The sequence below is a fragment of the Onychostoma macrolepis genome, chromosome 14 (assembly GCF_012432095.1).
Source record: "Onychostoma macrolepis isolate SWU-2019 chromosome 14, ASM1243209v1, whole genome shotgun sequence".
Lineage (NCBI taxonomy): Eukaryota > Metazoa > Chordata > Actinopteri > Cypriniformes > Cyprinidae > Onychostoma > Onychostoma macrolepis.
The window spans coordinates 9304186-9325593 of record NC_081168.1 but is presented as its reverse complement, the minus strand read 5'-3'; the positions used below and the strand labels follow the sequence as shown (position 1 = coordinate 9325593).

Sequence of the window (21408 nt, the reverse complement as noted above, 5' to 3'; positions counted from 1 at the left end):
GACTTAACGCATACTGTGTTTACACACAGTATTGCGAAAACGTTGAGCATCTATGATGTCCCTGAGCAGTGCATAACACACCCAAGTGATGTTGTTGCGTCCGGGACAGCGCGGTGATGATGACCTCGGAACCCACACTTGACCGGTAATGTCTTGCAACATATTTTACCAACGTAAACCCGAACATCACTAGAGATGTCATTGACCTATTAACGCGACAACACAACTGTCATCAACCGTGATCCCTGTTTAACCTCAAATTCGATATACACGTATTCGATGGGTGTCGTTTTCTCCGGAGTTCAATGACTCCGCACCGGCTCACGAGCTGAATCGCACTCTTGCTTCACTTCACAAGAGCTGGTGAACATTGATCGTTTTTTCCCCACCCGTGTTTATTCAAAACCCGTTTTTACGGGCTAAATTCTTCCCGAGCGAGCGGTCAATCGTCTCTCATTCACCCCGGAAAAAAGGCCAGCAGCACGGCACGGGCGGTGAGGGGTGGAGCCTGACATGAGAAAACAGTCGCGCTGAGTTTAGCCTGTTAGCTAGCCGCCTGACGGCTTTAATTCAACACATTTAACAACATTCGTGATGGAGTCTTCATTCGGGATATCCGATAGCCATTGCTTGGCCGTATCCTTTATTTGAGAGCTCGGTTGTTCATTTTCATTTTGTATAGAGCAGTAGTTGTCTCTTTTAAAGTAATTTAGCTGTTAGCCTAGCTGTAATGGTAAAAATAACATGTATTTTCGTTTTGCCAGTGTATTAAAGAGGCTACACCGAATACAAATGTTGTCATTTAGGTTGCTGTTTTCTCTCTGCTGTCAGACAGAAGTTACGCAAGTGACTCGTGTAAGCGTTTTGTTTATCCAAACATACTCTTATTTCTTTTAGGAATAACTTGAACATCATTGCTTGACATTGTCATGTCACTTGATATGATGTGTTTGTAAGGTATGACATTATAGATGTTACAGCGGCAGTTTATTATGTGAATAGCGCTTTTAATGATTTTTACATATCTTGAAGTATGATAGGGATTGTTTTATGACTTAACGTTACCTAATGAACTTACATAAAGTCCAACAAGTTTTTTGATTGTGTGAGAGAGCGAGCGAGCGAGGGAGCATGGGAGAGCCATGAGGCGTCACACTTTCCACCCTTTTCCCTTTTCCTCTGCCTCCAGCTATCCAATTGAATCCTTGACAGTGATTTTTTTCAGACTGTTAGAGGACATGTGCTCAGAAATGGACAAAAAGAACCAAGACTCCTGTCCCTGATAGAGTGTTCTGGACAGTTCAAGTAAGTAGACTCTCTGTTGTTTGATCTCAGTTTCACATGTGTTTGCTGTTATACTAAGCAATGTGTAAAACGGGATTAGTTGCAAAAGTTTATTTTAAAGCTTGGGGAAACATGAGCATCAGAGCAGCTGTTCAGTGTTTTTTTTTTTTTTGGACTGATCCGCTCATTCTGTCAGGTGGTTCATTGCTACTGCCTGTCTGTGTTATTGCATTGATGATTGTGTTGTCGTTTTTGGCCTTTTTGACATGATTCACAACCAAACACACCAACACAGGCCATCTAATTGCTAGGTATCTAATGAGCATCTCTATCTTGAGAATGCAGCTGGCTTTTAACAGCCTGCTATTTGTTTTTACATCCGATGCTTTTTACTTTACATAAGATACTTACTAGATATATCCAGTTCTTTCAAGCTGATGTATGTTATTCTTGATTAGCAGAGAATTTCAAACAGGATGCGCAAAGTTGGCACGCTCCAAAAGTAGAAAAAAAATGTATTTATGTTCTCACCACAGGTGACATTTCGAGCCTAAAAGCTCTTCATCAGACATGTTAGGCTTGAAAAGTCACCTGTGGTGAGAAAATTAAAAAATGTTCTACTTTTGGAGCTGTGGTGTGCCAACTTTGCAAATTCTTGATTAGTAGCCCTAAATCTTAAGCGAATCTCAAAGATCTTGAATACAATTATAACAGTATATATTGTGTTAAATTTGCATTAAAACACTGCATCAGATTTGCATCTAATACACTGGCTGAGGAAATGGCTGTAAATTTGAGATATTTCTGCAATAATCAAGCTCTTTCTATTTTTTCCTCTTTTGCAAAGTCGTGGAAACACTATCATGGATTTGTTTCGTTTACGGTTGAAACAACTGAGAATGCAAAAATAATTTTTGTTGTAGTCTCTTATTCACTACTGGTTTACCCAACTGTGACAACTTCTGCTTCTGAGAACCCAGAAATGTGAGTGTGAAAGAAATGTGAATTATATATTGCCCTAACTGCTGGTTGCTATAGATGTGAGAGGACTCTGTGAAAGATTGTGCAATGAGGCAGTGTGGCTTTCGTTTTGTGTGTGTGTGGTGGATGCCAGCATGCTGCCCATTATCCTGCATTCCACCTCGGTGTCCTAGAGCCTAATAAGCCTCACATGAGCACACAAACTCTTTAACTGCATTAAAACTGTACACACTCAGCTTTACTCAAAGCTCAAGAACTGACTGGGCAGAAGAGGTCACAAATGTTATTTGTTGAATCAATGTGTAATGAAAAGGATCTCCTAACAATAAGAACAAAGTACACAGTTGATATTTCAGACCTGCACGAGGAAGCGTTCATTGACTGACGCATTAGACATTAGATGTAAAAGTATGCATTGAAATCCTTTATGTAAATTACTTCTGCACACCTAATTCAACTTATCAGCTCATTAGTAAAGACTTCAAGACCTCAAATGTGTGTGTCAGATAAGAAACACATCAAAAACATGCAATGTTGGGCTTCTCCAGGACCAGGATTGGGAACCACTAAGTTAGAGCAACAAATGAAGTCTTTAAAGTAATAGTTTACCTAAAAATGAGAATAATTTAGGCATTTATTCACACATAAACATTGATCATCGCGTGCAAAAACAAACCTCATTGGTTATTGAGGAAACTCATGCATGCTTGCTTGACACTCAAGTACAAACCTCATTGGTTCTTGCATGTCAGCTTACCGTTACCATATTTGATTAGTTCTATGTATGTGCTTTGATCAGTGTTTAAATGTCAATAAATTCCTAAATGATATCTGTTGAAATATTAGAAAGCAATTGTGTCTTCAGAAGACCTGAATTTTGCCACTCAATTCATAAGGATTACTTTTATTATTACTTCATGACCTTTTTGAAGCTTCAAAGTTATGGTGGAATGGACCTTCAGTAGAGGGACAGAAACCTCTCATGTTTTGGGTTTCTCGCAGGTTTGTGGTTTATAGGTGAACAAAAGTCTTAAGGGTTTGCAACGACATGAGGGTGAATAAACTGAATTTTCATTTTTTGGTGAACTGTCCCTTTAACCTGAACTGCAAGAGCATCTTTGTATAGATCATTGAAAGAGTAATCGGCTAATAAAAGTATATTATGTTTCATTTAGTCTGAAAGACCTTTGGGGTGAATGGGGAGTGCTTGAACTACATAACAATTTTGAGCTGTGTTGTCAATGAAACGTTAATGTGGCAGTGGGTCCCACAGTTTAACCTCAGAGAATAAGGAAATATTTTTGGCATGAGGAGATTATAACCATCATCGCTACACTGGGCTATTATTTGTATTGATTGAATGTGAGATTGCTTAGTAAGTCTAGGCCAAATTTCCCTTGTTCATGAGTGCTGCGTTTCCTGGCAACAGCATCCATTACAGCAATTATCGTCTTCTGAGACTGAATGAGAGGGGCTCACTGGCAGCACAGAGGGGTTCTAGTCTTGCCTCCATGCATTTGCATTGCACACTCAGGCAGTGAAATCTGAAGGTTTTTCCAATAATCCACTGTAATTGAATTTCCCATGGAGTGAAATGGAGGTATGACCACGTTGAGAGGAACCTGATGCCCTGGAGTTGGCACTGTTATTGTCAGAGAGTGAAATATGGTCTGCAATTAGCCCTCCAATATGCATTTAGCCTCCTGCATTTCCATAAGCTTCCCTCCACTCTCTACATTCTGAAGCTACTTTTTTGGTGAGATAAGATTATGCTGGATCATAGTGGAAATATGAGAGATATAATACCTTTCAGAAGTTTGAGGTCCGTAAGATTTGTCCGTGTTTCTGAAAGAAGTATCTTGTGCTCACTAAGGCTGCATTTATTTGATCATAAATACAGTAAAAACAGCAACTTTGTGAAATATTCTTACTATTAAAAATACAATTTTCTGTGATGGCAGAGCTGACTGCTCTGCAGCCATTACTCCAGTCTTCAGTGTCACATTATCCTTCAAAAATCATTCTAATATGCTGCTCAAGAAACATTTTCTTCATCTTCTTCTTCTCCTTCATCTTCTTCATGTTCATCATCTTCTTTATCTTCTTCATCTTCATCATCTTCTTCTTCTTCTTCATGATGTTAAAAACAGTTGTGCTGCTTAATATTTTTGTGGAAACCTTGATAGGATTTTTCCAGAATTCTTTGATGAATAGAAAGTTCAAAAGTACAGCATTTATTTGAAATGGAAAACTTTTGTAACATTATAGATATTGTGTAACATTATAATGTCTTATACATGTCCTTGAATAACAAAAGTATTAATTTCTTTAAAAAAATGATATTGTACTGACCCTAAACTTTTGAATGATCGTGTACTATACAGTGTACTGCATCCTAAACATAAAAATTAACAAAAGTGGTGTTATCAGTGTTTTTTTTTTTGTTTTTGTTTTTTTGTAAACTAAGCGTTTCTTTCAGAAAACTAAATATATAAACTGACTTTATGAACTGATAAAGGAAGTCTTGTGAGACAGGTTATGCATTCTTGTACGACATTTCATGAATGAATCTCTTGTTGTTAGGTTGGATATTCTGGCAAACCCTGAAGCAATTGTATTAAGCCCAGTGCCCCAGTTGTCCATCCCCATCAATAACCATTTTCAGATAGTTCGAGGTAAGCTTCTAATGACTATTTATAGTTTACAGAAAGACTTTGTAAGAGTGTAAATGCATTTGCCCTCACTATAATGTTTTTCTGCCTGTACAAACTCACCTTTGGTCTCTATCATTGAGGCTTGGATAATAAACACTGTTTTGAATGATGAAATCTTCCTCTCCTGATCAAATATTGATATATCATTTGTCACCATAGAGCGCAGGTTATGTTTTATATTTCCTGGTACAGTCCTCTTAAAATCTGTCTCTGACTTTCTTTAATTTCCTATTTTAGAGGCTGAAGAAGCGCTTCTTATTGACATCTCGATTAACTGTAAGTTTTAATTAGCCTTTTGTTTTAAATTCTTATATTTTTTTGATTCATAGCCATTTTAGAAGTGTCTTATTCAGTTTTATACAGTGTGTTGGGACAATTACATCAGCATAGAATACGAGTCAAGTGTATTTCAAATAATTGTTACATAATTTATAGTTGAATCATGTCTGTCTGGCTGTAAGGAGCTTATTGTAACAGCATTCAGATTAAGCAGCTTATTGCTACTCTTATCCAATTAATTTTATTTCTATAAATTATATGAAATGGTAGGAGCTTATATTATAGCTTATATTCTTTATACGATATGTATACTTGGGGAGGTTTCTTAACGCATATTGATTTAATAAATAAATAATGATTAACTTAAGCAAAGTGCTTTTTCTAAAGAATAAAATGCATAGCTGTGATGTTTGGATGTGAATATATGACTAAATGTTCTTCAACAGCGACAGTACGGTTTCGTCTTCAAGGCGAGCGATCACCAGAGCTTCTGCTGGAGCTGCAGGATGACATTCACACTCAGTCCTTCTTGCAGCATGTGACGAAGGCCAAACAGCAAGGTGATGCCTCATTTTCCCTGCACAGGATGCAGCCACAAACATCAAGCCACATTTCTTATTTATTAACTACTCTAATCATTTATTTACCAGGGTAACCAATAGCCAGATTTACAGGTTTGTCGTAATGAATGCTTCCTGGAAGAATTTGACCTTAGTGTCAGGCAGAAAGTTTGACACATAACACTTTAGTTTTGGTTTACATTGTTACAACCACAATCAAGTCAAAGGTTAGGCCACTTGCTGCATGATTCTTCTGATTTGTTACCTCACTGATAGAAATTCAGCTCAGGTTAAGTTTGTCTGACTTTTGTCCATGAAACTCTGACTACCCAAAATCAGCAGACTGACTTTGACTTTCGTGGCTGCAAATTGAGACAAAAATATTGTAGTGTATTCCTGCCTTTACAATTGTCACTGTCAGTAATACTTCAGAATGATTAATTACTGATGGTAAGATAAGTCAAAAAATTTATGTAGAAAACATTTCAGAATTGTAATAAAAGATTTTCATATCTGTTTCATAAAGAGATTTAAAAAAAGAAAGATCATGCCCAGATTAGTAGAAGAGCTGCCTGAACTAAAATGATGACAATAATAAACATTTTCCACTGCTGAAGACATTTTGAAAACCATTAACCAATGCATAAATATATTAAACATCACTGTTAAATGGTCCATCTTTAGCTGAGAAGAGGAATTCACTGCCGAGAAAGATGGAGCCTGTTGTACCTGTTCCAGTAAAAGACTGCATTCCAGTCCCACCTCAAAGAGGAAACTCCAAATCCACCTCAAATAACATCAACAATAGCACTTTAGTAAAGCCCTCAAAAACAGGTATGGTATAAAAAAAATAAAATGGCACACATAATACATTAGGTTACATGGGCAGATACACCAAAGTCAGTAGTTGCTAGTGAACGCTTTGTCACTTACAATCCTGCTGGTCTGTTCCTCTCTATGTTTATAGACTCTACCTTCTCGATGGCCACAGATTTTGGCTTTGAAGAGAAGAAGAACCAGCAAAACCGTAAAGTTGCACAAAGAGAGCCACCTCCTCCACCACTGCCCCCTCTTCCCCCGCGGAAGGGCACTTATACACCATCGACTAACCACACGGCAGGCCCAACTACCAAAGAAAGGCCACCATCTGCACAGAACTCCACACCTGTCAGAAATGAGTGAGTGCTACTGGTTTAAAATGCAGAAGCCTGTGGATTTCCAGCCGTGTTGAACTCAGTGCTGTTTGTCGTTACAGATTTCAGTCTGTAGACCGCTCCAGTTCCTGGACTGACAGCCCATCCAACTACACCATGAGACAGGCCATGATGAGCAGCCACACAGGGTCAAGGGAAGGCCTGCTCAAGTATCGCCTCAACAAGAAGGAGAAAGAATATGTGGACATTAAGAACTTCAGGTAAATGTAACATGCCTGAAAACGTGTCATTGATTTAGTTTTGAGTGATTTCTGATATTTGATCGAGTCACTATTTTACAGGTTCTTCGTTGGCACGTGGAATGTGAATGGTCAGTCTCCTGACAGCAGTCTTGAGCCCTGGCTGTGCCGTGACCCAGACCCTCCAGATGTCTACGCACTGGGGTGAGTGGCAGAACATGGAAGTCCTTTGGAGCATGCAAATGGGGCAATGTTTGGGAAACCTGTTTGAAAACAGTCATTATAGCTGCAGTTTTGTGACTCCAGTGGGACAGACATTAAACATTTCACCCTTAATAGATCATTGTACATTATTAATTGTCCATTCGTATTTTGATTTTGTGTTTTGGCAGATTTCAAGAGCTGGACCTGAGCACAGAGGCCTTTTTCTATATGGACTCATCCAAAGAACAGTTATGGGTTGATGCAGTAGAGAGAAGCCTCCATCCTAAAGCCAGATACATACGGGTGAGCGAACAACAGCTGATTTTTTTCAACATTTAAAATGAAAAGAACAGTCTAGTGGCATCCTGTGGTCAACTGAAGAAAGTATGTGGTGCTTGCTTTGATTTTGTGTGAACCTTTAATGAGGCTCTGCATCCTGTCTTCAGATCCGTATCATTCGCCTAGTGGGAATGATGTTGGTGGTGTATGTCAACAAGGAGCACAAACGTCAAATTCGAGAGGTGGCTTCTGAGTCTGTTGGAACTGGCCTCATGAATAAAATGGTACGTTTGAATTTGTAACAATAGGATGTGGTTTGTCAAAACAGGAAGTACTTTTAGCCTTTCGCTTGGCATATAATGTGCATCTTTTATTGTATTTGCTTATGGTGTAATTTTAGAGTGGTATTGATTACACAAATGAAAGAAATGACCACAAAACGAATGATACATCCCTTATTTCAGTAGATCAGTGTCAGTGACCTGATAAGATTAACCCACTTTTATTACTCTGTTATTATAGGGGAATAAAGGAGGAGTGGCTGTGCGCTTTGTGTTCCATAATACCAGCTTCTGCTTCGTAAACTCTCACTTGGCGGCTCATGTGGATGACTATGAGCGGCGGAACCAGGACTACAAAGACATATGCGCCCGCATGAGTTTCCACCTGCTGGAATACCCCCCTCTCAGTATAGTCAAACATGAGTGAGTGACATCTAGTTATCCAGTATAGCCATTTTTGAAGCTGATTTCCTAGGATTAGATAACATAATGTTGGGTCAATATTTAAATGGTTCAATGGTTATGATTTCTTCTCTAAGTGTGGTGATTTGGCTTGGAGATCTCAACTACAGGCTATGTTGGCCTGATGCTGGGGAGGTAAAAAAACTTATTGATGATAATGAGCTACGAAGGCTTCAGGAGTATGATCAGGTGAGACCATGCAATGATGCTGCTTTCTTATAATATTTTAGATTTTTATTAGTTTTTAATATTTTTGATTAAAAAAAACACAGAAGTGTGTTCATTTGTGGTTTCCTTTACTTATGCACTCCACTGTATTTATCTAGTTTTAGGTTATCATTTGTTGCTTCCTCTTTTCTTTTTCTGTGTGTGTGTGTATGTATGGCATTTCTATCAGTGGTAGCAAAATATATGACTTCCATTTTTGTTCTAAAAGCACACTTAATAGCATCTTCTGTTTCACTTTGCCAGCTGAACATGCAGAGAAAGACTAAACGTGCCTTCACTGACTTCATGGAAGGGGAGATTAATTTCGTCCCAACTTACAAATATGATGCTAAATCAGACCGATGGGACTCAAGGTAAAGTTCTTGGAGATTAGGACCTCTTCTTTTATACATCATGGTTTGATTATCTTACAATGAAAAGAATTAGGTTTGACACGTCATGATTTGTTTTTTGTCGTCCACAGTGGGAAGTGTCGAGTCCCTGCCTGGTGCGACCGTATCCTCTGGAGGGGGAGCAGCGTGAAGCAGCTTCACTACCGCAGTCACATGGACCTGAAGACCAGTGACCACAAACCTGTCAGCGCTCTCTTCAGTATCGGGGTGAGGTTTACTTCTTTCATCATGCTCCAATAAAGGAGTTGAGAGCATCACATTGATTTTATGTGTGCTGCAGGTGAAGATGGTGATTGAGCAGCGCTACAAAAAGGTGTTTGAAGAGATTGTGCGGGACATGGACAGGATGGAAAATGACTTTCTGCCCTCTTTGTCCCTATCACGACGGGACGTGAGTAATGACTGAGAACCAGACAGGGGAGTGTATCCTCTGACAAATTCTCTCTGCATCGATCCACTGGCCTGCCTCCAGTCTTTCTGAAATCCCACTATATATATCAGAGGAAGATTGATAATGTTTGCACAATTTTAGCATTTCTCTGGACTGTGAGTGGATTATGGGCTGAACACATGTGCCATAATTGCTTTCAGACTAAACGAACCAGTCTGTGTCCTTAAAATACAAGAGAGAAGAAAAGACAGTAAAAATAAATTTATCTGCATCACCCTGAATCAGTGCACACTGAGGATATTTTGTAAAACATACATTAATGTAAAATATATCATGGCATCCACATAAATGTAAAGCAGGACAACTGTTTTTAACATTGATCATAATAAGAAATGTTTTGAGTGCCAAATCAGCATATTAGAATGATTTCTGAATATTCAGCTTTGCCAAAAACTTTTGAATGGTATTGTATGTTCTTACGGCCTCATTATCATGTTATACTTGTTCTTTATCCCATAGTTCACGTTTGAGAATGTGAAGTTTCGTCAGCTTCAGCGTCAGAGTTTTCTCATCACTAATGACGGACAGGTCCCTTGCACCTTCGCCTTCATTCCCAAACTCAATGATTCTCAATACTGTAAGCCCTGGCTACGTGCTGAGCCCAGCGAAGGGGTACTAGACCCTAGTGAGTATCTCATATGGCATCAAATAAAAATCAATGTTGTAGCTGACAAGTACAAAGTATATGATAATGTTTTCCTTTACTTCCTTTTTTATGTAATTTGGACTTTTTTGAAAAAATATTAGATTTAGGTAAAGTCAGTATACTTTATTTGTATCCACACATTGTTCATTCCAGAAGGACCACAGAATTTTTGAAAAATGTGAAATTTGTTCACCTGAAATATCAAGAAGCGGCTTAACTTTACTATGACTAGTTAATGGCCTGTGAACACCAAACCTCTGAACAGCAGGCCGAGTTCAGATACCCAAATTTCATTGTCAAAACGTTATTTTTGGTTTAGTTTTTCGTTAGCCAAAAACTAATTTCAGTTTTGATTAAAAAATAACTTTAGTGCATCCTTAATTAAAACAGAGTCATTTGCCAAGAGAATCAATTAATTGCGTTTTTCTTAAAAGATAGTAAAGTGTCATGTCAGCTGCCCAAATATATTTGGAAAAACAACATTTAAATTTTTTGATCCATGTGCAGACTGAACATCCTCTACATTGTCTGTATATTACCATTTCTTGCAGATGAGACAATGGAGATCGTCCTGGAGGTGTATGTCAGTAAAGACTCTGTGACACTGCTAAACTCTGGTGAGGATAATATCGAGGACATCCTGGTGCTTCATCTGGACCGGGGGAAAGACTACTTCATCACTGTGGCGGGAAACTACCTGCCCAGCTGTTTCGGCACATCTTTAGAGACTCTGTGCCGTATGAAGAAGCCCATCCGTGAGATCCCCATCACCAAACTCATCGATCTGGTGAGGCACAGGGCACAGCTTCTGTTGATTAGATGGATTATAACCACAGGATGGCTGACATTGCAAATCGAAAGCTGTCTTCTTCCTTTCTTTGCCAGTGGAAGACCATGAAAGACAGTGGCAAGGAATTTTGCTCCCAGATTTTAGATAAGAGAAGACTTTCAGGTTTGACATAGGGGTGTGCAATATATATTGTCTGCGATAATATCGTAATCTTTGTTTTAACAATGTGCAATTTGACATTATCGAATATTTGGCAAAAACTAAACGGAACCCCTACGGAGTGCACGCATACATTACGTGAAGTCAAGACTAGGGCGTGTGCGCATTTAGTGTGTTCTTTCACTGCATGATTCAGTCTAACAAAATGCATTAAGAATGATCACAAACTTCAAGATATGGGGGCAGAAAATGCGTGTGTGTGTGTGTATATATATATATATATATATATCATTTCATATGGTTAAAATCACATGAAAAGTGCCGGGGGGTTTTTCTTCAAAAATAAGCATACCGTATTGTCCCGAATATAAGACGACCCTGATTATAAGACGACCCCCCTTTTTCCAGATGTACCTTTTAGAAAAAGGCTTTTTGAAAACCAAATCTTGTTTTGTTTTTTTTTTGTTTGTTTTTCTCTCTGTAAAACACATTTGTTTCTTAAATTATTTTCAAATTGCATATTTTTCCTATTTTAATTTTTGTTTTGAAATTATGGTAAATACTGGTAAAAATGTACCAACAATGACATTGAAAAATTTCTTTTTGATATACCATTGAAATAACAGGTAGCCCATCTGAATTATATAACATTTAGGCTATCCATCTCATAGTAGCCAACCAAAATTTTATTAGAAGTGAAATCTTATTGTAGTCTTCAAATCTGGGTACTGTCTTATGTTTTAAAATCACTTACAGAGGAAGTTTGGTCCCGTCAGGCTAACATGACAGTCATGACTTTACAACACACATTACATTCCATATTTCATGGCTCACTCGTTTTATGCATGTTTGGCGCCACCTATTGTTGTGGGTGTATTACTGACATGTCAAAGTCTAGACCCCGAATATAAGACAACCGCTTTTTTTCAGATGTATTTCCAAGAAAAAAACATCGTCTTATATTCGGGACAATACGGTAATTACAAATGTGATATTGATTTTATACAAGAGTTCAATAAACAATAAGTTAAATTAAGAAACTTACGTTTTAGACACCATATTGCCCGTTTTTGCTCCATTTCGCCAAAAAAAAAAAATTCCAAACAGCTACAGCACTGTTTTGCATCTCTGAGCAACATGAAGATGTTGATTCGTTCATGAATGAATCAACTGTTTAAATGATTTGGTTCAGTCGCAATGACTCACTTGTTAACAGTGACTTGCTGCCTCCTACTGGCGATTTTAATTTCATATTCAAAGTATCTTTTCATTTTAAAATAATCTCAAATATCAGTACTCAATGTTTTATGTTTAAAATATCAAAACATTATGCATTTGTAACTGCAGGTAAAAGCACTCCATGTCCCTCTGAGCTGCATTAAACAGTGTGTAAATACATCTAAATGCCACTTCAGATGCAACTTCTGCAAAGATTAATTTTGTTGATACTGGTTTCATTTGTTTGGTAACAGCCTAAATGTATTAAATGTAACAATTTGCTTCAAAAGATGCACACTTTTAGAAGGAAAAAAAAAGGCTTTATTAAAGGTAAAATTGCCCATATAAGGTACAAATGAATTTAAACTTATATGAAAAGATTAATATCTATCACTGATGTGAACTGACCACACAGAATATGAAGAATATCAAAAACTGCAGCTGTCCACGGTAGTCAGATATCAGCACAAAAGCACACTCACACCAAAAAATATTGAGATATTTTTTTCAATATCGCACACCCCTAGTTTGACATGATTCTAATTTGAGGCTAGAATGAGGAAGTCACGTACAGAAATAAATGTTATGGGATGCAGGGTTTTCAGTAGCATAGGTCATCATGCAAACCACCCATGCTGTTCGTAACTGTTCCATTTGTCGCTATATTCTAAAAATATGATTAGTTTTTCATTTAGAGAGAAGTCAATCATCTTTAGTTATTTTCTGTTTCTATCTCTCTGCTTTTCAGTGATCACCTTTGATAGCTGAAAGCTGCTTATCTGTGATTATGCAATACTGGCTCTGTGTTCTCACTGATTACGCAATGTTTCTCTATTGTCTCATCTCTCCTCCCTTCTTTTACTCTTTTCTTCTCTGACTACTTCTTTCCGAACAATCATTCTGGGTCTGCATGACTCTCAGGGAGAGGATAGCTGCATGGAAAAGGTAAAGTCCCTCTTCATCCGCGGAAAAGACTATTATGTTACACAATAGGACAGCTGCAATTATCATGGCCTACGTGTGTGATTGAGGGTGACTTTGTCCTGTTTTTAAATGTTTGTCCCAGTGTGACAGTGTCACGATGTGCTTGCCCATTCCTACAGGTCAGCTTGCTGCAGTCACTCTGCTGGTTCAGGCTAATGAAAATCACTGAGGCTTGAATCTCTCAGCTTGAATTCTGCCCCTCCTTTTCCCACCCTGCTCACTGCTCACAAGCCAGCAATTTTAGATTAGTAGAGAGAGAAAGCAGCTCACAGCATGGTGAAACCAGCCTCACAAATCAGTGTTTGTAATTTGGAGTCGACTGTTCTTTAGAGTTGTCTTTGCCTCTGTGGCTCAGCATGAGTTGCATTCCTACTAATTGCATGAGTCCCCTTATATTGTTCAATGGTCTTGGGGCTGTAACTGTTCTCTACGTAACATGTTTCAGTGTGTGTATAAGAGAGAGGAATGTTATGTGTCACCCTTTTTCAAATATCACATGGATGAATTTGCTATGGCTGTTAAATACTTTAAAGTTTAAACAAAGTGGTCATTCTCCAAGTTGTACTGGAACCATCTTAACAAACATTTGTATTTTTAAAAGCACTTTCCACAAAAGGGTGCAAATTAAATAAATAAATAAATTGCATTATAAATATTACATTATATAAAAGTTTTTAACTATAATTATAATGAATGTTTCTTGAGCTGCAAATCAGCATATTAGAATGATTTTTGAAAGATCATGTCACACTGAAGACTAAAGTAATGACTGCTGAAATTTCAGCTTTGCCATCACAGGAATAAATTACTTTTTAAAATATATTAAAATAGGAAACAATTATTTTAAATTGTAATAATATTTCACAATATTGCTGTTTTTTTTCTTTTTTTTTTAATCAAATGAATACAGCTTTGGTGAGCATAAGAGGCTTTAAAAAATATTTTTAAAAAGTAAGCATTTAAAAATCTCTAAACCTTTAATAGGTAGTGTATACAGTATAAGTGAAAATGATTTGTTAGTGTTTTCCCTCTAATATTTAAAAAGTTCTGCAAATTAATTCTGGCTGTGAGAATTTGAATTTTTTGTGTTTTTTGTTATTGGCAAAAAAGCATGCAGTTTCACTTAACTAAATATAATTTCAACTACATGTCAGTGTTTTATGATTTTAGCTGTTGGATACAGTTGAGAAAGAATAGTTCAACAAAAAGTATACAGAAGTAAACAAAAGCATATGATCTAGTGCTTTAAAAAAAAAAAAAAAAAAAGCAAATAATGGAACACCAAAATGTGCTGTATTAGTGAAAAGTGCTACAATATGGATTGTGATAATTTCTCAATTTCGCAGGAAAAATCGCGGCTGAATTTCTTGCTAGACAGTGCAGGAACGGAGGATAAACCTCTGAAGATTCCCAAAGAGATCTGGTTGCTTGTTAATCACCTCTACACCAAGGCCTGCCAGCAGGTAAACAAAATAAAGCATGAATGCACCAATGATTAACCATCACATCTTAAATTACTAATGAGGTTTTTTTTTTTTTTTGAATACACAGGAGGACCTTTTCCAGACCCCTGGCCTGCAAGACGAGCTACAAGGTATTATTGACTGCTTGGACACCAGCATTCCTGAATCCATCCGTATCCTTTCCCACCAAAAGATATATAAATATGTTTATATATGGAAAGGACAAGTTTTTCCCAGCAGATAGATTACTATTTGGTACAAACCTCTTTAAAGGGTTCTCAGAGTTACGTTGCATAGAAATGCTAATGTCTGTCACTTCAGTGAATGTGACCGAGTGGCTCCCTTTAAAACTGCTCTGACTTGCTGGACTCTCCCACACAATTCATCCCTGTGCTGCTGAGAGACTGAGAATGTTTCCTCTGGCCTACTGTAATGGTGCTGGAGACATCCCTAGAGACGCTGTGTACTTTCTTTTCTCTCCCTGTCTTTTCCTTTTTTTCACTGCCATTTTTTTTCTTCTTGATGTTAAATGTGCATTCTCACTGTTCACTGTGGTTCTCCTTGACTGTTGGTTAGCTGGCTCTAATCACTCGGTTGCCGAAGCACTATTGATCTTCTTGGAGGCTCTTCCTGAACCTGTGCTGTGTTATGAACTCTATCAGCGCTGTCTGGAATGCTCTCATGACAGCCGCCTGTGCAAACAGGTAAACATGCATGCATGGCAGTAAGTATACTGGTAGTTTCAAGACTATGCATTTAATATGCTATTCGTGATAGGGCTGGCAATCTATGAATGTTCTTGTTTCAGTTCCTAATTCACAAGCTCTCCATATGATTCTTCATTCAGTGTGTTTTGATTCTAATTCATTTGGGTGTATTTTATTGTCCATTTTGCTTATATGAAAGAAATTGTCTCTCAGCTATTGATGTAACTTATACAGAATTAACAATGGGGTCTTAACTATGCAGTTCAATTGCTGTTTATTTGTGATAATCAACAAAAGCAAAAAAGTAAACTTTAAATAGCATTTCTTTATATAAATCTATTAATATAACTTTGTGTAAAATTATTATACTATTATAAACTCAGAGATATATAAATCTTACTGACCCCAAACTTTAAAACAGAAGTGTATAGTTTTTTTTTTTTTTCATGAAAGTTTATACATTTAGTATTAATATTATTTTTATTTTGTGCTTTTATTCAGTGAGGGTGCATTTAATTGACCAAAAGTGGCCAGTAAAGACAGTATTACAAATAAATGTATACACACACACATACAGTCATGGCCAAAAATATCGGCACCCTTGGTAAATATGATCAAAGTAGTCTGTGAAAATTAATCTGCGTTGTTAATCCTTTTGATCTTTTATTTTAAAAATTCACAAAATCTAACCTTTCATTGGATAATAAGAATTTAAAATGGGGGGAAATATCATGAAATAAATGGTTTTTCTCTAATACACGTTGGCCACAATTAACAGCACCCTTTTATTCAATACTTTTTGAAACCTCCATTTGCCAGTTTAACAGCTCTAAATTTTCTCCTATAATGCCTGATGAGGTTAGAGAACACCTGACAAGAGATCAGAGACCATTCCTTCATCCAGAATCACTCCAGACCCTTTAGATTCCCAGCTCCATGTTGGTGCTTCTTCTCTTCAGTTCACCCACTCATTTTCTACAGGGTTCAGGTCAGAGGACTGGAATGGCCAGCAGAAGCTTGGTTTTGTGCTCATTGACCCATTTTTGTGTTGTTTTTGGGGTTTGTGTTTGGATTATTGTACGGTTGGAAGATCCAAACATGGCCCATTATAAGATTTCTAACAGAGTCAGTCGCTTTTTATCTGTTGGTATTTGATAGAATCAGTGATGCCGTGTGTCTAAACAAGATGTCCAGGACCTCCAGCAGAAATATAGGCCCACAACATAAAAAAAAAATATATACAGCAGTATATTTCATTGTACACATGGGGTACTTTTTATCCCCGTGTTCACCAAACCCATCTTGAGTGTTTGCTGCTAAAAAGCTCATTTTTTAGTTTCATCTGACCATAGAAGCCAGTCCCATTTGAAGTTCCAGTCGTGTCTGATACTGAATACGCTGGAGTTTGTTTTTGGATGAGTGAGGAGAATTTTTCTTGAAACTCTCCCAAACAACATGTGGTGATGTAGGTGCTGTTTGACAATTTTTTTTTAAAGATTTTCTGACCCTGAGACTCAACTATTTTCTGCAATTCTCCAGCTGTGGTCCTTGGAGAGTCTTTAGCCACTCAAACTCTCCTTCTCACCGTGCATTAGGACGATATAGACACACGTCCTCTTCCAGGCAGTTTCGGAACATTTTATGTTGATTGGAAATTCTTAATTATTGCCCTGATGGTGGAAATGTAAATTTTCACTGCTCTAGCTCTTTTCTTAAAGCCACTTCACTAATTTGTGAAACTCGGTTATCTTTTGCTGCACATCAGAAATATATTCTTTGGTTTTTCTCATTGTGATGGATGATTAAGGGAATTTGAGCTTTGTTTTCCCACCTATTTATATTTCTGTGAAACAGGAAGCCATGGCTGGATAATTTCATGTTCATAATCACCCTGGAGTGCTCAAAATTGTGAATATGAATAGGAATATACTTCAGAGATATTTTACTCATAAGAATTTCTAGGGGTGCCAATAATTGTCCAACGTGTATTAGAGAAAAATATTTATTTCATAATGATATTTCCCCCATTTTAAATTCTTATTCTCCAATGAAACGTTAGATTTTTGTGAATATTTAAATAAAAGATCAAAAGGATTAACAATGCAGATCAATTTTCACAGCCGCCTTTGACCATATTTACCAAGGGTGGCGATATTTTTGGCCTTGACTGTGTGTATGTATGTATTAGTGCTGTCAAACGATTAGTCGTGATTAATCGCATCCAAAATAAAACTTTTGGTTTATGTAATATGTGTGTACTGTGTATATACACACACATACAGTATATATTTTTTTAAATATTTGCATTTACATGTATATATTTGTATTTATATAATTTATATTATAATTTATAGTAGAAATATACTTTTTTTTTAAAAATATATACGTGTGTGTGTGTGTGTGTGTGTATTTATATATACATAATAAATATACACAGTACACACATTATGTAAAAAAAAAAAAAAACAACTTATTTTGGATGTGATTAATCATTTGAGGGCACTTATTTATATATATATATTATATTAGTCAGACACACACACGTCTCAACCATCCAACCACAAGCATCCAAAATACAGTGGATTCCAAAAGTCTGAGACCACATTGGAAAATCTAAGGGTGCTTTCACACTAGCACTTTTGGTGCGCACCCGGGCTCGATTGATGTCAGAGTTCGATTCATTTGGACGATGGGAACGCTGTCTTCCGACCTCAGGTACGCACCCGTGAACTGTACCTGAGTCCACTTAAAAACGGTGGTCATTGGTCTGGGGTATGGTTCACGTGAACTCTGGTACGGTTCACTGCTGATGTGAATGCAATCGTAACAAATCGCGGAAGTAAACCGCTATTAATGACGTATTATTTGATAGAAATTAGTGTTTGTGTTTTACTCACTTTCCTGACGAGCATGACTGACGTGCTGCAAGCAGCATTTCTCATTTCTGTTCGCCTTTATCGTTCTTTAGAGCATTTGCAGTACATTCGTAAGACAGACATAAGTGCCGTTATGCACTGAAACATAACCAAACGTTCAAAAACATAAATATATAAAAATGAAGAGAGCAACTATGCATTTTGCTGCCTTCTCCTGCTGGCTTGATGACACAAACAAACTGTGGTTTGGTCCCAAATAAAATTATATGAACACAGTCCAGTGGGGGCAGGGGGAGGGGAGCAAACAAACTTAGGTTTGGATCAGGCAAGAGAACCAAGTGTGAAAGCACCCTAAGATTCAGAATTTATTTTAAACCAAGAAATAAAGATTAATGATTAATTCTTTGTTTTACTCTAAACGGCAGCTAATATCTCAGCTCCCACGAGCCCATCGCAATGTGTTCCGCTACCTGATGGCCTTCTTGAGAGAATTACTTAAACACTCGATTGACAACAACCTGAACGCCAACCTCCTAGGTGAGTCTGACTTTCTCAAGTGCCAGCAGATTGCAAACATACAGGTGCATTACTGTTGCATCTCTTCTTGTACCTCTTCCCCAGCTACTCTCTTCGCAAGCCTCCTCGTTCGGCCGCCTCCCAACCTTGCTGGCAAACAGACATCACACGACCGTCAGAAAGCCAACGACTTCATACTGGGGTTCCTAATGGGAGGCGATGAAGACTGAAGAAGAGGACTGCAGAACGAGGTGTCATGCCTTCTCTCAGAGGTATTCAGGTGGAGCAGAAAGACACTTGAGGTGTGTTTGTGGCTGGTCTTCTGGGAGATATTTGGGACACCCTGCACTAAGATGGCTGACTTCCTCCATGATGAAAGTTTGGCACTGTGGGATAGTTCCTGTTTTGCACAGACACTGCCCATTGGTTATGTTTCGTTATTCTTCTGTTCCTACTTCAGAGGAATAGGTGTCAGTTTATCTCTGTAGTATTAATAACTACACTTTAACCCTTACAAACCTCATCTTTTTGACTGTAGCGTCTGTAATGCTATGTGCAACCCCACTTTCTCTGATTTTGTCCTCTGGATCAGAGTGCTGTAATGCCAAATCCAATATTCCCGATCAGAATTGACTAAATGTGTTAGATGTGACTCACGGGCACTAAAAAAAATGACTTTGTTACACTAAAGGAAAGCCATGTTGTGGAGACTGTACTGACTGCTGCTGCCCGGGTTTTCACCATTTTCCATCTGTCTCACGCTCTCTTCCTTATCTCCTTCAAAAATGACCTTCACAGAGAATTGTTTTCTACAAGGTGACTTTGACAATCGACTACCTTTTTGGAGTGGAAGAGAAGTCTGGACTATGATCTTTACTCAGTTCTATCTGAATCATGATGAATCAGCCGGCATTGTCTGTTGTGGTGTGCACATGTTATTTATGTTTTCCTGTCTCGTACACAGTTGTCCTCAGCACTGGGCATTTGGATGTCCTCCACAGATGAATATAAGTCTGTTATCTGTCAGAAACACGCTCTCTGGTCTCCTCCTCGGTCCGTTATGATGGCACAACCACACCCATAATTATTAATCGTCTTGAATAATGGCAACGAGCGGATGAGGTTGCCATCATTAGATCTGGACTCTGGGTCTTAAACTTATTCTTTTGAGGTCTTACTCTTTTACAGCTCTGTTCTGGATCCTGTCGTGCTACAGAGACATTAACGTTTTAACTGATGTGCTCAGTGGGTCTTTTATTGTCTTTTATCTGTCATGTCTTGTAATGAACACAGTCGTGGTCCTTCTATTTATATGTATATTGAGTGTTATACTAACCCAGACTGGGATAATTTTGTGTACGTTTACAGTCTTTGTGTCCTTTTTTGGTGTTGTTTCATGTTACATTTACACGTTCTGTTTCCATGTAGTGACATACCGGCATATGTTTATCTCTCTTGAATTCATAGTACACTTTGGGAAATTCTGAGAATTGTGCTGATTTTTTTTTTACTTCTTGTGCCAGTCAGTCTGGTTTAGTACTACAGTGTGTAAAGAGGAAGTCTCCTCTGTTGTACTCATATTATTCATCACCCCAATGCTAAAATATTATTGTAGCACAAACCACCAAAGCTGTTTCTCCACAATGCGTGTGACATTGTTGCCTCTGTCCTTTTAGCAACGTTTCCTCAAAATTTCACAGGAAATGTTTTGTCTGAGTATTGCAACTTGGAAAAAGAGTTGTAAGCAGTTTCTGACCAACTCGTTGTTCTGCCTTCCCTTACTGTCAGAAAAAAAGTGCATTAAAAAAAAGTGCTTGTAACTGACAGTACCCCTAAAGGGGCAACTTTGTACCTGACCTAATATGTACCTAACATGTAACTTATTTACCCCTAAAAGTGCACAGTGGTACTTAAAAGGTACAAAGATGTCCTTGAGGGACTGACCCAGTAACAAGCAGTTACAATTTCTGCACATTTTTCCTGAGAGTGTTGAAAACTCTTAGTAGTGATTTTCTGTGAATGATATTGGCTGTGGTTTGAAGTCATCCGATGATCTCAGATGCCTAAATCTCTTCACATCTTCTGCCATGTTTACAAGCCCCCTGTGTCTGAGCTTTCTGTTGGGCTTATTTTTTTTTTCGAATTTCTGCTTTGGAAAGGGAGCTTCGCCATGGAGCTCGACTGTCTTATTCAAACACTTATCGCCTGAAATCATTCTTTTCATTGCCAATAGATGATGTTTTTGGGAGGATCTCATTGCAGGAGACTGAATCAGAGGAACAGAAATGCAGATGGTCATTACACAGATTTCTGGTGTGCTGTGATCACCACCCTGCCTGTTTGTTTATTGTTGTGACCTGTCTTTCTATCCATTCAGTTTTTGTAATGATGTTTCTGGTACTTTGCAGATAGGTACTTGCACATACTTTGTTTTATTTGTGGGGAGGGGCCAGGCATCTAATTTATTCAATGAAATAAAGACATTATGATGATATTATTCGGCTTTTTGGAATTTTTTTTTTTAAACTGGTGCTTAAGTCA

General features: G+C 37.8%; 1 protein-coding gene across 2 annotated transcripts; it reads left to right on the top strand.

Annotated features, from left to right (window-relative positions):
* The first annotated feature begins 34 nt into the window (after nt 1–34).
* Nucleotides 35–21362, top strand: ocrl (OCRL inositol polyphosphate-5-phosphatase). 2 transcript variants are annotated; one of them, XM_058797749.1, is made up of 24 exons: nt 35–636; nt 1226–1305; nt 4849–4940; nt 5217–5255; nt 5705–5818; nt 6503–6652; nt 6786–6996; nt 7074–7232; nt 7314–7415; nt 7604–7718; nt 7862–7978; nt 8217–8398; nt 8515–8626; nt 8909–9018; nt 9129–9264; nt 9338–9448; nt 9968–10133; nt 10706–10941; nt 13243–13266; nt 14652–14768; nt 14857–14941; nt 15345–15472; nt 18777–18888; nt 18973–21362. In XM_058797749.1, the coding sequence occupies exons 1-24, from the start codon at nt 595–597 to the stop codon at nt 19095–19097; spliced, it is 2865 nt and encodes a 954-aa protein (XP_058653732.1). In that variant the 5' UTR covers nt 35–594; the 3' UTR covers nt 19098–21362. The 2 variants fall into 2 exon arrangements, with proteins under 2 accessions (XP_058653732.1, XP_058653733.1); XM_058797750.1 differs by lacking the exon at nt 13243–13266 and having other exon boundaries at nt 37–636.
* Nucleotides 21363–21408: the final 46 nt, after the last annotated feature.